General features: G+C 40.7%; 2 protein-coding genes and 1 long non-coding RNA gene across 3 annotated transcripts in view; 1 reads left to right on the top strand and 2 right to left on the bottom strand.

Moving 5' to 3' along the window:
* The window catches only part of COPG2 (COPI coat complex subunit gamma 2), a 125,006-nt gene extending 118,781 nt beyond the window's left edge, over positions 1-6,225 (bottom strand). The window contains exons 1-4 of the mRNA XM_037019466.2: positions 6,012-6,225; positions 4,819-4,871; positions 4,189-4,269; positions 1,523-1,594 (exon numbers count right to left, since the gene is read on the bottom strand). Coding sequence (XP_036875361.1) covers positions 1,523-1,594; positions 4,189-4,269; positions 4,819-4,871; positions 6,012-6,048 — 243 coding nt within the window. The 5' untranslated portion in view covers positions 6,049-6,225. The remainder of the gene's footprint in view (positions 1-1,522; positions 1,595-4,188; positions 4,270-4,818; positions 4,872-6,011) is intronic.
* A 251-nt stretch (positions 6,226-6,476) lies between these two features.
* TSGA13 (testis specific 13) lies at positions 6,477-19,582 on the bottom strand. Its single transcript, XM_073238460.1, has 8 exons — positions 19,417-19,582; positions 18,131-18,301; positions 16,549-16,609; positions 14,575-14,646; positions 13,498-13,704; positions 9,935-10,152; positions 9,237-9,349; positions 6,477-6,659 (listed from the first exon to the last, which is right to left on the bottom strand). Exons 2-8 carry the CDS (start codon positions 18,151-18,153, stop codon positions 6,490-6,492), a joined length of 864 nt encoding a protein of 287 aa, XP_073094561.1. The 5' UTR covers positions 18,154-18,301; positions 19,417-19,582; the 3' UTR covers positions 6,477-6,489.
* On the top strand, positions 13,362-16,522 carry LOC140849860 (uncharacterized). The gene is made up of 3 exons (XR_012132135.1): positions 13,362-13,416; positions 14,992-15,044; positions 16,463-16,522. It is a non-coding gene; the product is annotated as an uncharacterized lncRNA (long non-coding RNA).
* Positions 19,583-20,429: the final 847 nt, after the last annotated feature.

Below are 20,429 nucleotides of genomic sequence, written 5' to 3'. Positions count from 1 at the left end.
TATCCTTTCATAATTTCATTGCCAAGCATTTCACTCTCCAGCCACTAACTCCTGACTCCAACTCTTTTACTTCATCATGACCTAAAATCCATTGATCTTATCAGCTTTTTACTCCCCCATCCAGCTGCTCTTCTTACTTGCCTCCTAACCAAACAGATTCCACAGTCAACATTTCAATCTCTCAACTTCCTTGCTCCTCCCTGTGCTTACTATCTGGCAAAACCCCAACCCTGATTCAATCTGATCAATAAATGTCCCATGCCTTAACCTGGAGTCTCCAGCTGGAGAAAAACATTCATTGTGCTAGCTGGTAATACTTTATAAATTCATGACCACTAACTTCAAGGGGCCATTCGTCCTGTCCAACAATCCTGTTTTTCCAATTTCCTAGAAACTACTTCATGCCTTCTTTTCTTAACACAACATCTGTGTTAGAGGCTTTGAGTCTGTCCTCACTGCTTCTTCCCTGCTCTACATCCTATTCCCTGCTCCATGTCCAGCTCTTTTTCCCAACTATGTGCCATCTGAGCAACAGCAGCGTTGGGCCCATCACCAGATACATGGGCTACAAATTCACAGAGCCAAAAAAAGCCAACAGCCTCCCATAACCTTTATAATAGTCACTTTCCATAGCCCCACCCCACCAGCTTGAAATGTCTAACTTTCTAGTCTAATTCTTCCAATAAATAATTCCATATCAGTCATAATGGTTCTGTTTCCCTGATTTTCAATCCTGAATTTTTGGTACAGGGAGTGATTAAACAGAAATAGGACCTTAAAGACAGGAATTTGAAATTGCTGCTCTGATTTGATAAAAGGTATTTAATGACCCTGTTTCCAGAGGTAAAGGGGATACTAGTAGTCCTTGGTGTGCAGTGGCAAAATACTTAATCATCACCTGCACACAAGTATAATCAAGGACTTACAGAAGACAAGGTTTGGGGCAACCCAGTAGTTGCTGCCGTAGAACATTTCTTTAAAAATCAGTTGTAGAAGGGTTAGTTGCTTCTAAGTACATTGCAGAACTTGGTAAAAGAAAATGACGAACTCAGAGTTTCAAATTCAGTCTTAGGTCTAGGTAAAGGAGTGGAAATCTTTCAAAATGCCTTAATAGAAACCCTGATGTCATGTGGACACAGGGCTGAGATTTCTGAAAAGCATATCCTGCACATGGTTTAATCACAAAACAAATTTAATCCACACTCTTTGGGGCATCTCATGTTGAAAGTTAGGACCTTGATTGGGAAAGAGTGGGACCCTGAAAATTGGGACTTTTTTGCAGTGTCATGTCAGAATCCTGAACAGTTTTGAAGAAGGCATGGTACATCTGTGGGGGAACAGCTTTACAGTGCATACTTTTACTCTTTCATTTCATATACTCTGAAAAAGTTTTATGAAGGTAAACAACTTTTAGGGCATTTTAAACATTTCAAGCAACATTCCCTCATTTGGAACACTAAGATCCCCAAGGAAAAAATAAAAGGAGCTGTATCAGCCTAAAAGAATAAAGAAAAAGACTTACATCATTAGATTGAAACAATCGAGTCATTGCAAAGAAGGCTTCTGTGGCTTCCATAGTTCCCAAGTGTTCACCCTAAGTAAAATTTAGAACAATTTCTTAAACTTATAAAAAACATTAAGGATTTTCTCTTTATTTCTGCAAAAATCTTTTAGAACTCAGAAAAAAAAATCTCTTTGTAAACATTCTGGCTTTCAATTTATAAACATGTATGGTCATTTGTCCACTCCTTATTTCAAATAATTCAATATTATACACCATGCTATAAAAATTTTGGAATAGTGGTTGCTAACCTTTTAGCAGTAACTATTTTAATTTTCCTAAAGAACTGTGATTTACAAGGAGGTAGAAAATGATGGCAAGTTGAGCTCCAATCAAAATACGGTATTATTGTTACACTGTCCATGAGCAGAGATCAAACCTATATATCTCATGAGCAGAGATCAAACCTATACATCTCTATAATCCAATGCCCAGCACAAAGCCTGACATATCCTAAGAACATAATAAATATGAAACTGTAAAGAACTATTAGGACACTCAGAAGCCATGGCAAAAAGGGACCAACCAAAAGGGCAGCAACCACTTGAATTATATAAAAGTAATGGTTAAGGAGCTGTTAACAGAGCTCAAGATCCTGGCTCAAGCCCCTAAAAACATGCTTTGGATCATAACTTTAACATGCTTTGTTAATGACGATCTTGCTGAAATGCAGAATCTGATTTAGTGGCCCTGGGCTGAAGCCTGAAATTTTGCATCTCTAAATAGCTCCCAGTGATGGGAATGCTGCTAATCTGGGAACCACATTTTTTTGAGTAGCAAGATTAAGATAACCTAATTTACAATTAGTCAAAACATTACAGATCATAGGCCACCTGAAATATTACCATTTCAATATTTCATTTCATTAAAATCAATCCTATATGGATTGATTTTAATGAAACATATAGTTAGTTCAATCATTTTTCAGGGCTTCAGATTCTAGACAGAATATCACTAGCCTTCAATCTACTTGTCATGGGTTTAAGAATAAACAAATTCTAATGGAAAACTTGCAAAATTTAGGATGAAAGACAAATAGTAAGAGTTCATAATTACTTAAGTCAGAGTATGCAACTTGTTCATAAGCAAGAGCATTCCCTATCTTTCTTTCATAAATATTTAGTGAATACATAGGAGTCCATTTACTTTTCAGTTATATTAATAAAACCTTAGTCCCTACTTTTTTGACTATAAACTTGGAAAATATATGGAAATGTCAACTCCAGCAGAAATTTAAAAGTACTTTTCCATAAAGCACTGCGAAAAACTAGACAAAAGATAAAACTAAGGCTCCCAAACTGTTTATGTAGTTGACTGTGTTTATTTATCAGCCAGTGCTGGTAATTTCCTTATCAAGATAATTAAATGTTTCAACATGAATTGTCTGTCAAAGAGGTATTGGCCAATATGAAAGTATATGCTACTCTCAACCAACATCGACTACTCAAAATTCTGCTTATTATGTAATGGATATAGCCAACTTGGATACAATGTGTGCTATGAAAAAGTTAAATCAAACTGACTTTGCCTTAAATGTTTCTAATGTTACCACAGAGGGATGTGATGTTTATGAATAGACATATTTTATTTAGAAGTATGTACTTGTTGTTCAGTCTCCATTTGCAAACCACAAAACTTTACTATGTCTCTGGATAATGTCTTCAGTCATGAAATAGTAAAGATGAAATATTCACATGAAATTCAAATTGGAAACCACAGTCTCTTAGCACCATATGTAAAGCATCTGAACTATATGTGGGTATTTGTATCTAAAAAGAAAAAATTACATTTTCTAAGGCCATAGACATTTCATGAGATTTTTTAGTTTGAAGCAAAAACAAAAGCAAAACAACAGCAACAACGAAAATATACACATACAAGAAAAAAATTAAATGAATTACAATAACAGAATCTATGTTTCATTAGGGCAAATAGTTTTGTTGGTTTTGTCTGCTATATCCCCAGTGCCTAAAACAGTGCACAGGACACAGCAAGTGTGTAATAAATATCTGCTGAATGACAGAATGAAAACTTTTTCTGAATGCTTACTATGTGTCTATTCTCAATGCTTTATGTTTATTATCCTTTTTAATCATTATATCTTTATAAAACAGTACTATCATAACCCCCATTTACAGGAAAGGAATTTAGGTAACAAAAATAGTTAAACCCAGAATGACATTGCTGATAATGATGGAGTAAAAATACTAAATATAAAATCTGAATATTAAAATCAAAGCTTTAAAACATCACTATTACAGCCTCCCCAACTAAAAAGGGTAGAATTTGGAATTTGTCTATGATTTTATACTGTATTTTTAGAGGGGAAAAAAAGACTTGAACAAATGTAAACAAAATGTTTTAACATTAATACTTATTAAATTCAAATCAGTGTTGAGGATCTACTATATGCTCGGCTGGTTTAATACCTCATGAATAAAAAAGAGGTTGAAGTCATAATCCTTGTCCTCAATGAGTTTTACATAATACCTTCATCAACCACCTTGGGTTTTTTAATTAAATGAATTTTTAAAAAATAAATAATTATGTTTTCCAGAAAGTACTTCACTGCATGTTATATATTTCTATTCCAGGACACAAATCTGAGGAAAAACAAAATAGTTTACCTGGTTCAGTAAATACAGAATCTTTGTAAGAATATGCAAACATCTTCTTGGATTGATAGGTGTTTCATTGAATATACGAGCCTACGTGACAAAAAACATTGTTACACATAGTACATTTTCTATCTTTTCTATCACACATCACGAAAAACCAACTTTAATAAAGACAATTACATATTTTGATCACAATATTCAAGTAATTAATTGTGAACAGTTTTCAATTTATAATGATATTTAATATATTATTAGATGTGGCCTTGATTTTCCATTACTCTAACCCTTAGGTCTACTACTTCAACTTCATGGGCTTTATCTGTTAAGAATCATAATGTTTATCCCCATCATCAAATACAATGAGCTTAATATCTCTAACTTCCTTTAATAACCTTGGACTAAACACATCTTCTGGCATTTTATTTAAAATTCTCAGCATGTGGCAGAGTCCACATATTTTTCCTTTTCTGTAAGCTCCAATCTCTACTATGACAAGTACCCTGCTTCTTTTTCCCTCAAGTCTATATTCTCTGAACTCAGTTACATTCCTTATTTTGGGTCACAGCATTGCAGGAGTTCTCTGTCCATCATTCCAAAATGGAATAGAAAAGAAAGAATACAATATACTTCCAATCATACCTCCTGTAAGACAGCACTCTTCTCCAGATGCCGAAAAGGATTGGATCCACTACCTATATTATAAACAAAAAATATCTTTAATAGGGGTCCTACACAAGCTTATTTTCTACAGAAGGGTACTGAATGTGTGGCATATCTCACCTAAGTGAGGTGACCACTGGATATCAGTGATAATCATTACTAATATGCATATAAATTGAATAAAATCATTTAGATTCTGGTACCAGCTGTCATTGCTCACCTGTACTTCTCTTTGCAGGAACCCTGCCCGAAACGAGCGTCTCTTTCCCTGCTCTTTTTACAGTGCATGTCACCAGTATGTGTCACATCCATACAACGGAAGTTAATTAGATTGTGGTAGGGCCCTTAGGGTTTCCCTAAAGGCAAGCATTATTTTATATGTTTCTAACATTTACTGCGAGGCAGAAAAGAGTTTATCAGTCATATACATATAGCTGGAAAGGGCCATGGAGGTTTACTAAGCCAAACCTCTACCACACCATGTACGAACAGCACCAAACTGAGTTTTTTGTTTGTTTGGGGGTTTTCTTGAAGTTTTTTTTTTTTTAGTTGGTTTGGCAGTTTCCCCATTTGACATGGGCCAAAGACAGGTGTCAAGACGCAACTCTCTTTTGGATGCCTGAGCATTAACTGATCTATGCACCACGGCACAGTCTTGCCCCCTGGGAAGCGGACCGAGTTCTGGTCCTCAGAAGACTGTAAGGTGCAAAGCACCTCAAAGTTCATAAACGCGCACGCTGTCCGTCGATCGCAGACCTACACTGGGTCTGACACTACCGGCACCCCCCAGCTCACCCGCGCGCGCGCGCGCACTCACTCCCTCCGCCACCCGCCGCGGGCCCGCCTCCTCTGAGGGCAGCCCACCTCCGCGAGCGCGGCGGACACGGCTCCGAAGGCCCGCGCCCGGGGGAGGGGGCGGGGACGGGGCCGAGCAGCCCGAGGCGGCGCGCGGCGCGAGCGCGCGCGACCCGAGGGGAGGCTCCGGCGCCGGGGGAGGGGCTAGGGGCAGGCCCCCGGCTGGAGCGGAACGGGGCGGAGGAGGGGCCGGGCTCCAACTCCGGCCCCCGGCGCTCCGGTGCCCACGCCCCCAGGCCGGCAGCCCGAGAGCAGGTGGCGGCACGGGGCAAGGGGCCTCAGCGGCTCAGGGTGGGCGTCAGAAGCCCAGCGCGTACCAGACTCCTCGTCCTTCTTGTCGAATTTTTTAATCATCTTGGACGACTTCCCAGCGCCCAGACCCACCGCAACCGTCCCAGGCGCCGCAGCCGGCGAGCGGAAGAAGCTGCAGGAAGGCCGGCCCCGTGTTCTGGCGCCGGTTGGGTCGCCGTCCCGTCACTCGGGGAGAAGGCCCGCCCTCCCCGGCTGTCGCGGAGGCTCTTGTCCCCTGGGCCGCGGCCACGCCCTCCAACTCCGCCTGCCCGGCGTGGGCGAGGCCGGGCACTGGATCCCGGGGACCGGGTCCCGGCCCCTGGGGCCTCAGCTAGAAGCGGGGATCAATTCCCGGCCCAGATCCCGGCCCACCCGCCAGCGATCCGGCAGCTCACGCCCGACGGGGACAGAATGCGATTTTATTTGGTTGGCACTCCCTGGATAGCGACTTCTCAGGCCCCTCAGTCTCTGGAGGCCGAGGCGAGGGGCCCCAACGGTTTGTTTTCACTTAACGAGAGTGAAATTTTTTATAATCCAATTTTGGGCCCTTCCATTGCCGAAGGAGCTCTCTCCTGGCGCGGTTCTGGTGGGTTTCTCTTCCAGGAGCGATGAAAGGGTGAGGGGTTCCCAGATCACCTTGGAAGTCGGCACTTCACTCTGTGGCTTCCTGGAGACTGCAGCAAAGCACAGGGCACCTTGGTGAATGTGGATTCCTGGAGGGTCTAGGACACCTAATATGAGGCATGAAAGATACCCCCCTGGAGGAACCAGAAAGCTGGTCGTTACTCCTGTCATTCCCCGTCTTCCTTGTAATTCTGGATCCCTTCCCTTCACAACTCATTTTAAAATACTGCCAGTTTAGAGGCTTCCCTGTTTAATCCCACCCCTTTCAAATGATTCCATCTGCAATTATATTGACACTTGTATAACTCTCATGAAATTAAGGTGCATTCATTTGTATATTCATATGCCTCACAGCCTTTTCCTAAAATGTATGTGGCTTTCACTTCTGTGTGATGCTGTAACTAAGCAAGTGTTTCTACCTTTGGCCTCAGTGTCATTACTTTATGTACATTCTCTTTCAACCTCTGCCTGTTCTTGGAAGCTTCCATGTGGGCCTTCTTCCCATACCTCCCCACTTTTTTAATGCATTATGCCTTGTAAGCATCCCTTAAACCTGTTTCCTTCCTCCTGCTATTACCTTAAATCAGGTCCTGTATGTCTTTCCAGCAGCCTCCTGACTAGCCTTCCTGGCTCCCATCCAAACCGCTCTCCATGTAACCTTTCTTTATTTGGATGTAGAGTAAACATCCAACGTTATTGGCCTAAGGAGCCTTGCTAACAGTCTCTTTTGCTTGAAGTGGAGACATTGTTTCAACTTCACAATATAGATTGTCTTTGTTTAGGAAAAGCACCACAGTGGGCCCTTCTGATACATAAATAAAGTATCTGCTTACTTTTCTTGAGGGAAACTATAAGTCACCATAATCTAATAAATGCTACCAACTGAGACATTAAGAGTTGGGTTTAAAAATATAAATTGGGTAGGTATATCATTAACAGGATCATACCCTTGAAAAACAAAGGAATTCTAATGTGGATTAGACTCTAGATTCTAAAGAAATCTCCCAAGATGAATTTAAACTGAATTGCTTATAACCTACAAACAGTCTCATTTAAGACTTAACTCCAACTTTACTAAGTGTAAATAAACTATTAATTATTGTGCTTGCCTTATCTGGTTTATAAAGCTAAAACCTTGCTTTCCAGATGGCATTGCTTTTGAAAGAAATAGATGCTCCTACTTACTTATGCTGGGGATGAAAAGAAACAGACTTTGGAGAAGGAAGGACCCTCTTCTCTTTCCTTAGGCCAAGGTTATTGGGAGACTAGGCAGAGACAGTGTAGATAAGCCAGGAGATTCCCAAGAATGGGTAATGTGGTGGTCCAACTATCTATCTCACATACTGAAAGTATTATTGGTGCCTGATAAGTGTCCAACACTTAGTAGGAACACAGTTAGGTTTGAGGCTGAGCCTAAGACTAGCAGCTTTTAAAGCAAGACAAATGACTCTCTGTTCTTTAACTTTTCTCCACATCTATGAAGTGTTGTTTAATATCACAGCTTAATTTTAGCTGTATATGGGGAGTTAAGAAAGGCAGTAAGTGAGCATGGGGGTGGGGTGGCAAATAGGTACAGGAGGAGCAAAGTAGCCTGAAGAAGCCAGTTAAGTGGTGGTACAACATGACCTCACACCTCTGGAACTGTGACTGTTTGGAATGAGGATGGCTGCCAAAGATGTTAAGCAACCACCAGAATGGCCTTGTAGAACAGGTAAGATACCTTAGGGAGTTTCGGAAATTGTATGAGAGAAACCTGGTAGGAAAAATGAGCCTTATCTTGAAGCCATAGCTGGTGAAATCTAGGGACCCACCAATTATACTTTTAATACACAAATGTATATTCAGTGTTCTGAAATCAGTAGGGTCCTAACTGCCTACTGGCTAGAACTCAAGCCCTTATTGATACAATGTATTACAAGGCCCTTCATGATCTGGTCCAACTATCTATGTCACCTGTTGAAAATGCCATTATTGGTGCCTGATAAGTGCCCATCATTTAATAGGTACCCCATACATGTTGTTACACAAATGGTAATTTGTGAGGAGCATTCTATTACCCCAAATCCCTTCCACCCCATGTCCTGCATCAACCCCAGAGAGACTTGTAGACCTGTGAGACTGACAGACTTATACTTCGGCCCTTCTAAAACAGTTTTCCTCCAAGCGTGATATGCATATCAGTGGGTAGTGTTTTGTGAAAACATTTAAAATTTTAATTATTATAAATTTGATTAAATGTATGTTAGAAAAAAACATGTAGTGTCTCAAACCCATGATGTCAATGATACACTATTAAGACAAGAAGAAAACAATCCTTTTTAAGAAAAATGTTAAGTAAATAATAAGGCAAATAACACATCCAAATGGCCAAAACCATTAAGGTGGTAGGTGATGTAGTTTGGGAAACACTATGTTAGACCTTTCTCGAAATCTGAGGATTTATACAGGATCCAAAGCCTAGCACTACTTGGGCCTTTATCAGTCCTTAGCTTCTATGTTACAAGGGAAAAATAGTCTCCAGAGTTGTTGATTAGCCCTTATCTCTCATCCTCATAGACTGTCCCTCCTCACCTCAGTCCCATAAGCCATTGATTTGAGAGAAAGGTGTTTATCACACTTCCTCATACCTCTTTTATAGACTGGAGCAAAGTTGAGCTGAGGGTACATTTTCTCCTGTTTCTTCAAAGCATAGGCCTTTGAATACTTCCCTTCACTCTTGAAATCATTGTCTGTGGAAAACCTTAAGAAAGAAAGCTCATTCAGTAGATCTAGAGCAGGGAGGTAAGGGAATCAGTCTCTGCATTCTCAGATCCTGGGGGAGAAGAAATGACAATGTCTAGAGGTTTTTCACAGTACAGGGTGAAGTGTCATTCAGTGGAAGGGATGCTTCCGGAACCTGGCATTGTAAACTAAGAAGGGACTCCAGAATCTCTCCTCTCCTCTTCTCTCCTCTCCAAACAAGATACATGCTGTTCCTATAACTAGTTTCAAATAAAATACCGTAGCATGCTGTTCCTCTGCTACAGCTCTTAACATATGCTCAGGAAAACTTTTTTTGTTGTTGTTGCTTAAAAGCACAGACCTTTGAATATTCTCTTAACTCTTGAAAATCATTCTCAGTAAAAACCTTAGTTTTACATCACTATTTCTCTCTTGTTGGGGTAAAATTGAGTTTGGGGGTCATGTAGAGAAGCTGTCTTATTATTGTATGGTTGTACATATTCCCTACAAACAAAAGTGTGTGTTAAGTCCTATTCAAAAGAGATTGTAACACAAATAAGGAAAAGATAGGGGGAAATGACTACAAGAAGAGTCAGGACTTCACCTAAACCATTGTTCTCGCTTGGATGTAGGATTCTCTTCCAACAGTGTCACAGGGAAGATTGGCTTCAGCTCCGATCTTAACTTTTTTCTGTGAGACATCACGGGTAGGTGGAAGTTCTCAGTTGGGAAGATTGGCTTCAGCTCAGATCTTAACTTTTTTCTGTGAGACATCAGAGGTAGGTGGAAGTTCTCAGTGGGTTTGGGGTGGTGATAACTTTCCTGTAGCAGAAGGAAGAAGAGTAAGGGAGTTAGCTGAGTCCCTTGGGACTTAAAGGCTGAACTAAGGTCCTGGACTGAGTTCCAATTCCCCTAAAATGAGGTAACAAAACCTATCAGAGAAGGAAGTGGGGACTCAGAAACCAAAAGAGGAAGCAGTTTCCTGAATGGACAGCCGTCACCCCCTTATTCAAGGGGGATACACTCCAAGACCCCCAGTGAATGCCTGAAACTGGGCCTATATATACTATGTGTTTTCCTATACACACATACCTATGATAAAGTTTGACTTATAAATTAGGCACAGTAAGGTAATAAAACAGAACAATTATAACAATATACTGTAATAAAAGTTACGTGAATGTGGTCTCTATCTCAAAGTACAGTATTGTACCATACTCACCCCTTTTCTTCTTGTGATGATGGGAGATGAGGTAATGCCCATGTGATGAGATGAAGTGAGGGGAATGACGTAGTGCTAGGCTACTACTGACCTTCTGACTATACATCAGAAGGATCATCAGCTTCTGGACTGCAGTTGACCTCAGGCTACTGAAACCACGGAAAGCAGAACTACAGATAAGGGGGGACTATTGTACCTATTTGTTTCACTGCCAGATGACTTGGTCAGTGCCCTGAGTAATTGACTGGAGTTGCCCAGTGGGGCCTTTGAAGTGAATGGCAGAGGAAGTTAGCCAGTTTTTAGAAGGATTCAATTGGTGAATTGCTTAGAATCAAACATTTGGCAATAAACTGGAAAACAGATCCATAGGATTCTACCTTTCACATTCCATTCCCTGTCTTCAGTGAAAAGGCCATAGATTGGTTGTTTTGTGAACTACTAACTTCATCATTACTAAAGGTCATAGAATCAAAGACTTTCAGAAAGTCTAAAGGTCATCCAGTCTAACAATTCATCTGACACTCATATCCCCTCTATGGTATTAGCATTAGGTGGTCCATCTTCCTAAAAGCCTTTCATCTTATATCAGCTGACAGTTATCCCCATGCAACTTCTATCTTATAGTCCAAACAAAATGAATCTAGTGGCTCTTCCACAGGGTCCTTAAAGAATTTGAAGAAATATCACATTCCTCCTAAGCTCACTCTTTCTTCCAGGCTCAACATTGCCAATATTTTCAACTTTTCTTCATATAGTATGGCTTTGTGTCTCCTATTCTCCTAATTTGTCTCATTGTAACTCATTTGAGAAAGTTACAATATACATCTTCCTAATGTGTGGCAATCTGAAATGAAAATAGTATGCTAGGTGTAGCAATTTAAGGATGCATCCCATCACACTGTTAAAGTCTCTGTTCAAATGTCATGGTCTTTTCTGAGAGCCTTCCTTAACTATAGTATCTAAAATTGCTACTCACACCTATCATACTCTATTCCCTTATCCTGCTTTGCTGTGGCAGTTAATCACACTACATTATCCATGATAGACATGTCTGGTCCATTCTTCAACTTGCCTGCTGAAACCCACACTCTCATACACATGCCTGAGTATAGCAAAAGAATGCTTCTTTTGCATATGATCTTAGGCTCATAAAAGATTGTTGCATTTGTCTAGCAAGAGGAAAGGATGCAGCATGAATATTAAAGAGGATTTTAGATATGGGCATTTCCATCTTCTTGGACTTGCTCCAGATAGCCCCATTAAATTACCATGGTGCCAGTCTTTGATAATCAGAGCTTTAACTCTGTCTATTAATACAGTTTGGCTGGTGCCACAATTTGCTCATGAACATGATCAGGTCCTGCATGTGATCTGGAAGTTTCACAAAGTGCCAGGTGTTGGAAGAAAACTCTTCTTGTACCAAGGTTACACGATAGTCTTGAATTTCCTTCTTTACCTTGGACAGGGCAATCCTGGCCTGGCATATGTCTCTTTCTCAGTGTATATTACCCATCACCATGAGAAACAACCACTGAGCTTACGTTTAAACAGCACATATTCTGAGACTGAACAGACCATAGACAGTGAAGTAGTTCATTGACTCCTTTGTCCTCATTTGTCAACATATACCATTGGATATTAGTATTTTATCCTCCTTTTGGAGAGGAATCATTCACTGTCATCCATCTAGCATCTAAGGAAATATGAATTCCGAATCTACCACATTTTATTGTAAGGGTCTGTTGTGGGTACTTCCAATCCCAAGATCAAATTTCTGTTACAATTAGATCCTTTTGTTTGCCCTTTCACTTTGCACATTTAATTTCTTCCTGTTACATTTGGCCTGCTCTCAAGAGATCTTTGTAAGTCCTGACTCCTAAACATCTCTTAAATTGATTTTCTTCACTTCCTCTGATGTTGGTTTAGTTCATTCTTCAGCATTTCTCACCTTGACTATTGTAGTAACATCATAACTAATCTTTCTGATTTTTTTCTCTTCCACAATGAATGCATTTTTCCTCCCAACCTCCAAGAAAGGTCTTTCCAAAATTCAAACTTGATTATACCTTTTATCTCCTACCATTTACTCTCTCACATCTCCCTAAATGCACCTTACCTCGTCGTGTCTCCTTGCTTTTGCCCCTGCCCCCCTTTCTGACTGGAATATTCTCATATTTTTTTGTCAGGTGTCACCCACTCGCTAAAACCTTGCTGGTCATCCCCTTTCCTGCAGCAGAGGTATGAATCTCTAGTCTATATTAGTTCTGTATTTTGTGTATTCTTTCCTTATTCATATATCCTGGTATATTATAATTACTTTAATATATCTTATGTATTGATCTCTCTCTATTAGACTCCAAGGTCCTTCAAGATAGAAACTGTCCTGTAAACACTTTTTATTTTAGTTCCTAGCTTACTGTATGGTCAGCAATCGTTTACCAGATTGAATCTGAGCCTCTTTCATGTGTAACAGAGTCCCAAGTATCTGTCAGGTTTGATGGTAAATTCTCTGCTTCGTTCCTCTTCCCTTCTCCTGACACCCAAAAGCAGTGCGTGTAAAGCATAACCCTTTACTCCCTTTCCATTTAGATATTCTTTCCTGTTCCTTATTCTTCCTTTCCTGATTTGTCCTTTGCTACTTTATACTCAACCAGAAAGGCAGTGGCTAGTTTACATTAATTACAAACTTTGGTCCAGGAGGAACAATTTCTAATCAAGACACTTTTTCTCTGTGCAATGAAGTTTCATGACCCAAGCTTATACAACTCTGATGCTATTTTCTAGGATCTCCAGGTGGTTTGGTGAAGCATATGGCAAAGAATAAGAAGGAAGTTTGGATCCTGAATACCATTGTCCATGTTCAGGTAGCTCCCTCCTTCAAGCTAACTCCTAAAACTTCAGGGTCCTTACTCTGGGTGCCAGGACACTTCCCCCAGTGCTATTACCTTCAACAGTAACTCGTTGGGAAAGTATGTGGGTGTGATGTCCTTTCCTTGATGGTCGATTGGGCAAGGAAGTGGGTTGTTTGTCAAAATCAGTAAAGCCTTATCCTGATCATACTCTGCTACTTTTAACATGAAGCTTTTGATTTTCCGGTTTCGAGCCAGGGATTTCTGCAGTGCGGTGGGCTTCACAGGCTCATAGTACTGGGCCTGGGCAGACAGAAAGGTTTCCAGAGAGAAGAAGGGTTAGATCAAGAGAAGATTAACAAATCAGTTGGCTAATCTTTGTCCTCTGTGAGGTACGGATAGAGGCTGCATGGGGCTGGACAAATCCGCTCTGAAATTTGTTTAACTGAAGATATCTGAGGCTCTCTTGTCTCTTTCTTCTCTCAGAACATAGATGAAGAGGGGTGGGGAAACGGAAAGATTTCCACAATAAAAGGAGCAAAATGACTTACTTCTGAAAAAGTATAACATCATGCCCAACACAATGGGGTAAACAGAAGTTTCTGTGTTAAACCTGAATGGCCTTCTCTACAACTCTCTGAGGCAGAAAGGAGAAACTGGCAGGGCCCCTAGCTCCTTGGTCAGGGAGTTCTGAGGGGGCCAACACAGCCCTTATCTACATCTTGTGACCCACCAACGTTTCTCTGCAGGCACAACCATGTTAACATGCATAATAAGCACAACATTAAAAAGGAAAAACCTTCACAAAAGACAGCCTGTCACTTAAGATGTGATGGGGGATGGGGCAGCCCCTTTAAATTTGTTTTTCTGTCAATAGGAGGAAGGTAGAGGATTGGAGAAGGAAGAGAATGAAATACCTCCTGATTATAAGTGTTTTCTCTATTGAAAAAAAAAAACAAACAGCTTGCAGGGACTACCCTCTTCCCAGTGTCTCCCTCTGTCCTCCTCACCCCCATTCCCAGCACTGCCTCTGTGCTGCCCTAGGAGCTGGTGACACACGGTCACAGAAGCTTGTGGCACTCAGAAGCATTTGGGACACTCCGTTATGGGGCTGGGTGGCACCACCGCTGAAACTTGCTCTTAGAGACCGCGGGGAATGCTTTTTCCACTTACCAAGTTTGGATGGACTGTGTAATCCTGAAGCTTCTCTAGAACAGATTGTGATTGTCCTACTGCATCAAAAATCTAGAGGCAATAGTCAAAATGAGTGGTTTCAAGTTGTACCTGTCCTAAACAGGATTCCATTCCTTACCTGGCCTTAGTCTGGCTAAAATTGGTCTCCAATTTAGATGATGTGAGGAGAACACTGTGCTTGTGTTTTGCACCCTGGGTTTTGGTATGTGGGCCACAGCAAGGAGGCCTAGGTTCTGGGATATGCTGAAAGGGAAGCTTTCATGTGGACCAGCCATAGGAAAACTCAGGTAAAACTGTTAGAAGGTAATGTTGGCAAGGATAGCATCAGTGTTCAGATGGGGACAAATCACTCCAAGGAATCCCTCCTCTTTTTTTCTGCCCTTTCCATTTCTGTAGGAATGAAATCTTAAATGAAAAACAACACGGAGGGTAACCTTTAAGGAAAAAAAGTAAGTTACAAAAAGGCAGTGTCCTAAGGGTTGTGGGTGGAGGGAAGCCCTAGGAACAACTGCTTGCTGAGCTGGGAGTAGACACACTCACAGAGGAGAGGAGAAACCATGGTGCCTTTTGCAGTTTTGAACATTTCTGCTGTATATGATTCTTCCAGAAATGCTGCAAAATGTAATTGAATTTTGGTAACACTTCTGTCTACCACTTTGCATTTTCCTGCTGGTGGTACTGCTGGTGATGGCAGATGGTTAGAGGGTTGTGTCTGGTGGTACAGTTGCCAGGCCTCCATCTCCTGCTGACCCAGGATGTTACCTAGCCTCTAGCTTAGCCCCAGGTTTTCTAAGGATCAATCAAAGGGATGAAAACACAAGGAGATAAAAGCTACAAGTTACCTCCTCTGGGCCTGGTATAATCCGAAATCAGAAAAAGAGGAGGGGGCACAGTCCTGTATTTGGATCAGCATTTCTAAAGCTTGCCATGCCCCCAAGGGGTGAGATGGTAAGATAGGGTGGGATGCAGAGGAAAGGGAACTGGCACAGAAAGGGTGAGTAAACCAGAAAGGTGAGTGGAGAAGAGGGACGTAAAAATGGGACAGAACTGTGCCATAAAGGGAGTTATTATATTCCAGGAGGAAAATGCCAGGACTTGGCAATTCCTGGAGACTGAGGGAGGACCAGGGGGAGGACCAGGAGAAGCACCAGCAGAGCCATGTCATATATTCCTTTAGGAACAGTGGGATTCAATAGGGGATGAATCCAAGGATTCAGTGATTGAATTTTTATTATCTTTTGGATAGTTGAAGTCCTTCGGTTCAAATAATACAAAAATGTATTATGAAAAACCTGTTTCACAGAAATGACATATTTGTTTAGAATCATAGAAGTCTCAGAAAACTTTATTTGGGGTAACGATGTAGAGTTTTTTACTTTTTTAGTTTGTTTTGTTTTGTTTAATTTTAGGGGAGAAAGTCTCTGGGGCAAATATTTTCACTCCTCAATTTTTCTGAGGTATTGCATCGTGGGTCCACATTTGTCTCCAGTAGTTGACTCAACCCACAGAAGTGTTCAGACTGGAATAGGCTTTTAGTTTTATGCTGAACTGCACTATCTCTGGCTGATAAGATACAAGTTGACCTGGAACATTCACTGGAATATAATAAACCTAGGGAAGCATCCAAGTTATTCAGTGGAGTTTTAAAGTCCACTAGACTTCAAGAGGTGGCCACAAAGCCTAGGAAAGTCAGGGTTTACACTTACTCACACCCAGGAGAGGTTTCTGGATGCTGGCTTTTGAGCCCTGACTTGTTGCTGATATGTCCCTGCCTATTCTCTGTTCTGTGACTGTTTGCCTTTCATGAAATTAGAGAAATTAACCCTGCTCTCTATGTAAGTCTTGACCCCTTTTTGCTTTCCAACAGGAAGGTTCTGCGATTCAATTTATAAAGTACTCTTAGCAGGCTCAAAGGAAGTTCACAAAGGTACATTTGCTAATGCTCTTTCTTACCTCATCACTATCAAATTTAACTGAGCTAGTTCCTGAAGTCTTTGGCTTGCCATTTTGGAGCCTGAAAAAGAGACAGAATATTCAATTATGTATTCTTACTCAGACACCTGGTCTTCTGAATGTTTTCAATCTTCCTCAACAAAGTTTGGGAGCCTGACTTAGAAATGCCCAACTTGGGGGATCACTCATGGAATGAGAATGGGAGTAAAAAATAGATTCATCATCCAGCCTGCATGCTGGGGGAAAATGAAACCTCAGCATGAAGAGTTCAACTAGTGGTACCTCTTAGAGACATTATGACATCTAATAAGTTGATTTAGGGGTTTTAGACCACTCAGGAAGTGTTCTAGTAGACTTCAAGGATTTCCAGGAAGTTCTTTTAGGCAACTAGACCCTCATAATACACTTAAAGACCACCTACTGTCTTGAATGCATACTTGCCTACTCTTGTAAACATGGAAATGGCTCTGCCTTTGTCAATGATTAACCAATAAGTTCGTGAGAAAGAATATAATTAGTGGAACTTAACAACTCAATTTCCAATTGTTAATGATTATACGGGGATTACTGGCTCCCTCATGTACCTAACCACATATAAGGTTCTCCACCTGGAACTAAAGCAGTACAAATAATCAATGGCAAATATTCTCATACTCTTTTTTGTTCTGTTCTTTCCCATCCCCCACCCAGATACCAGTTCTCCTTGGGGAAAAAAAGAGGGTCAGAAGTTGCAATATTTAGTAATAAGGTATTTTGGAGTCCTTGACTAATTCTTACTAGGTCCCTTTACTGTCTGAACATAGTGAAAGACGCTCATCAGCAAGATTGGGTTAATGATTAAAATAAATAGCTCGCTTCTTCCTTGGAGATAGTTCCATTTTGGGGGTTAACTTAACCTAAGTAGGATCCTGGAACTGCCTCAATTAGACCTCTCCTTTAAAAATGAGGATGGCAGAGTAAGGACCAAAATAAGAAAAATAGAAATAGCCAAGCTATGTACTTGGTAGGACAGCTGGCTCTACTATGGTCCAAATAATTTCAAATCCAGGACCAAATTCCATCCAAGGATGCCTCACTTCCATCTGTTGTTGACCACCAACTGCATCATTAACTTAGGCCAGAGGTCTTAAAAATCGTCCCAAGAAGAGCAAGCGACACATTGTGGATAGACCAGAGTAAATTCATCCCCGAACATCTGAAAGTGGCTACCCTTTTGCTATGTCCTATTACCTTAAGTTGTCTAACAACTAATAGTATAATCTTTATTGTAGCAATTTTCAAAATGATTTCTTGGCATCTAAAAGGATCCCAGATACTCTTGGTCAAGGCCAATTTAAACCACAGAGCTGCATGAAAAATGCTCCTTCAGCCCAGAGTGCCCTTCTCGGACAGCCTGGTGCTTTCCTTTTGGCAAAGCTACTCTTGTTGCTGCATGAAGCACAGTCCAACATTTGGTTTTTGCTCTAAGGACAGTAAGTCAATTAAAACATTTTCTCACGAGGGTTTGCTCTGTGACTAGTACTAGAAAATAAGTTTGTATAAGGTGGCATTTATAACTTAGTTGGCAAACAAGACTACACACTTGGAAAATCTCCTTTGGCCCATTGCTGTTCGCTGCTGCGTGGGCCAGCTCCAGGCAAGTATTCACCCAGAGGCCAAACTCAATGCCTCTAAATAGTCAGCGGTCTGCAGGGGTTCAGTTCAATGCAAACATTCTTTAGCACACACCGTGCGCCCAGCCCTGGTGTTGATCCTGCATGGGAAACAAGAGACGATTGATAGGCGCTGTTGTGAATGTAGAAAATGTGCGAGATGTGATGATCTTTACCTTCAGGAACTAAGTTTAGTTGGTAAATGGGGGGGAGGAAAAAGGAGGTGATTGTTAAATGTGAAACATTAATGACAAATCCATGATATTAGGTAAATCATTCAATCTCTTGGAGCCTCAATTTTCTTATCTTTAAAAATGGAGTTAACTAAATGATTTAAAGGTGATAGTCTAGTTCCATGATAGTGGTGAGATTCACCTATGTAAACATCTGAAATAAAATTAATTCACGTGATGGAAGTGGGAAAAAGTTGGAGGAAGAGCTATCCCTTAATTTACCTCCCCTCTCAATACAACCAGTCTTGTCCATAGATTAGGCCTGAGAATTTGGGAAACGTGTATATACATCAGTGTGGGGCAAGGGGAGACAAGTTGTTGCTACACTTTTTGAAACGGACAATTTAAAATGGGAGATACAAGTTGATGGATGATGTAGAGCCCACCATTTAGAGCAGAGAGGTCAGCGAGTCTTTGCAGGGACATTTCCTGAGGATGTGGAGCTTGAGCTGGGATGGTGTATGAAGTAGCTTAGCTGGAAGGTTATTTGTTGCTTGTTGCTTTAAGAAGTAAGACATAAAAGTGCATATTTAAGATGGGGTCAACTTGTGGGGCCTCAACAGTTAAGTTTAACTTTAATAAACCTATCAGCCTAAGCTCGTATAAAGCCCATATGTTTGGTGGAGAGCTCTGTGTTAGTGTGGACAATGTTAAAAGGCAATTGTTTAGGGTTTATGTCTAGTTTGATTGTCTAGACAAAAACCCTAAGGATGACTGTCTAGAGTTCGTGACTAGACTGAAGTAAACTCTGAAATTTCCCTATGAGGGAAATAGACTAATGAGCTTTTCACGCTTTTTCACCTTCAGCTTTTCTGAAGTTATGAGTTCTGTTCATGTGTATATTCAAACTAAAATAAATAGGTGCCATCAGATTGGGAGATATAAGTGTTGTGCAGCTTGTCTGAAACCCAGAGTGGAAAAACAATCACACAAACACAAAAATTACATCCAAAATAAGAATGGAAAGATCTAGTGTACAATACCTTGCCGGACATCAGAAAGTCTTAGTTCAGGGAGGAAGGGGAAATCCCTTGGCATGGAAACTTCCCATTTTGAAAATATGTTAATTACTCCCTTGTTGATCTTGAGGAGACACAAGGAATTTGTGATGAACAGGCAATCTAGAATGCGAGGTGTTCTATGTTAGAGTCAGAGAATGAAAAGCACAAAGACACATTTAAACAAAACCTGCTCCAATCTGTTTTGTAACCTATGACCTCTACACACACACTGACCATGCCATCATATCTTAATCAACCTCTTCCTTAGCCAAAGTTTTCACCTTACTCCTCAAACACAGCAAACATTTCTCTCTTACTCCCCATACTTAAGACACTCTCTCAAACCTCTTCAAACCATTTGAATCTTCTTTCTTTATATTACTCAGGTCTTTCCTCTTTAGAAAAGACTTTCCAAATCAATCCAATCCCAAACTCTACCCTACATCATTATTTTGTGTGCATGAAATTATAAAATATCTTGTAGTTCTACCAGTATCTCTCTTATGTGCAGGTGTTTTTTGCCTTCTAGGCAGTAAGCTCCTTAAAAGTGAAGTGTGAATTTTATTTATATTTGTTTCCCTACAGTGCCTTGTATATTAGGCATTCAAATAAATATTTGTTTATCTCAACATATCTACTGAACATTTATATGGGTTAACAACTGTCCTAGGAAATGGGAACCAAACATAAATCAGCTGTAGTTCTCCACCTAAAGGAGCTCACAGTTTAGCCAGCAAGAGAGATAATGAATGACTTGAATGCTACAGATTACAATGTCTATATTATGGATAAGTCCAGGATGCTGTTGAGCACAGAGGAAGAGAACTTAACTCAGTTGAGAGGAGATAGGGAGAGATTAGAACTGACACCTAAACTGAGCCTGGAAAAAAACAGTGTGAATTAACCAGGTGAGAAAAAGAGAAAACGGGCATTTGAGAAAGAGGGAGCAACACAAGCAAAACCATAAGAATTGAACAAAGCATGGCTTGTTTTGG

The sequence above is a fragment of the Manis javanica genome, chromosome 6 (assembly GCF_040802235.1).
Source record: "Manis javanica isolate MJ-LG chromosome 6, MJ_LKY, whole genome shotgun sequence".
Classification (NCBI taxonomy): domain Eukaryota; kingdom Metazoa; phylum Chordata; class Mammalia; order Pholidota; family Manidae; genus Manis; species Manis javanica.
This window is presented reverse-complemented; position numbering and strand designations above follow the sequence as displayed.

Bases quoted from the DNA above. Each gene is read 5' to 3' on its own strand.
- TSGA13 (XM_073238460.1), bottom strand. From the start codon at position 18,153: ATGGGCCAAAGGAGATTTTCCAA. The intron at 9,350-9,934 runs GTGAAGTCCTGA...TTCTTTCTTAAG, and splicing joins AAGCGAGAACAATGGTTTAG to GTTTTCCACAGACAATGATT. The intron at 6,660-9,236 runs GTATGAGGAAGT...GCTTTGCTGCAG, and splicing joins TGCTCCAGTCTATAAAAGAG to TCTCCAGGAAGCCACAGAGT.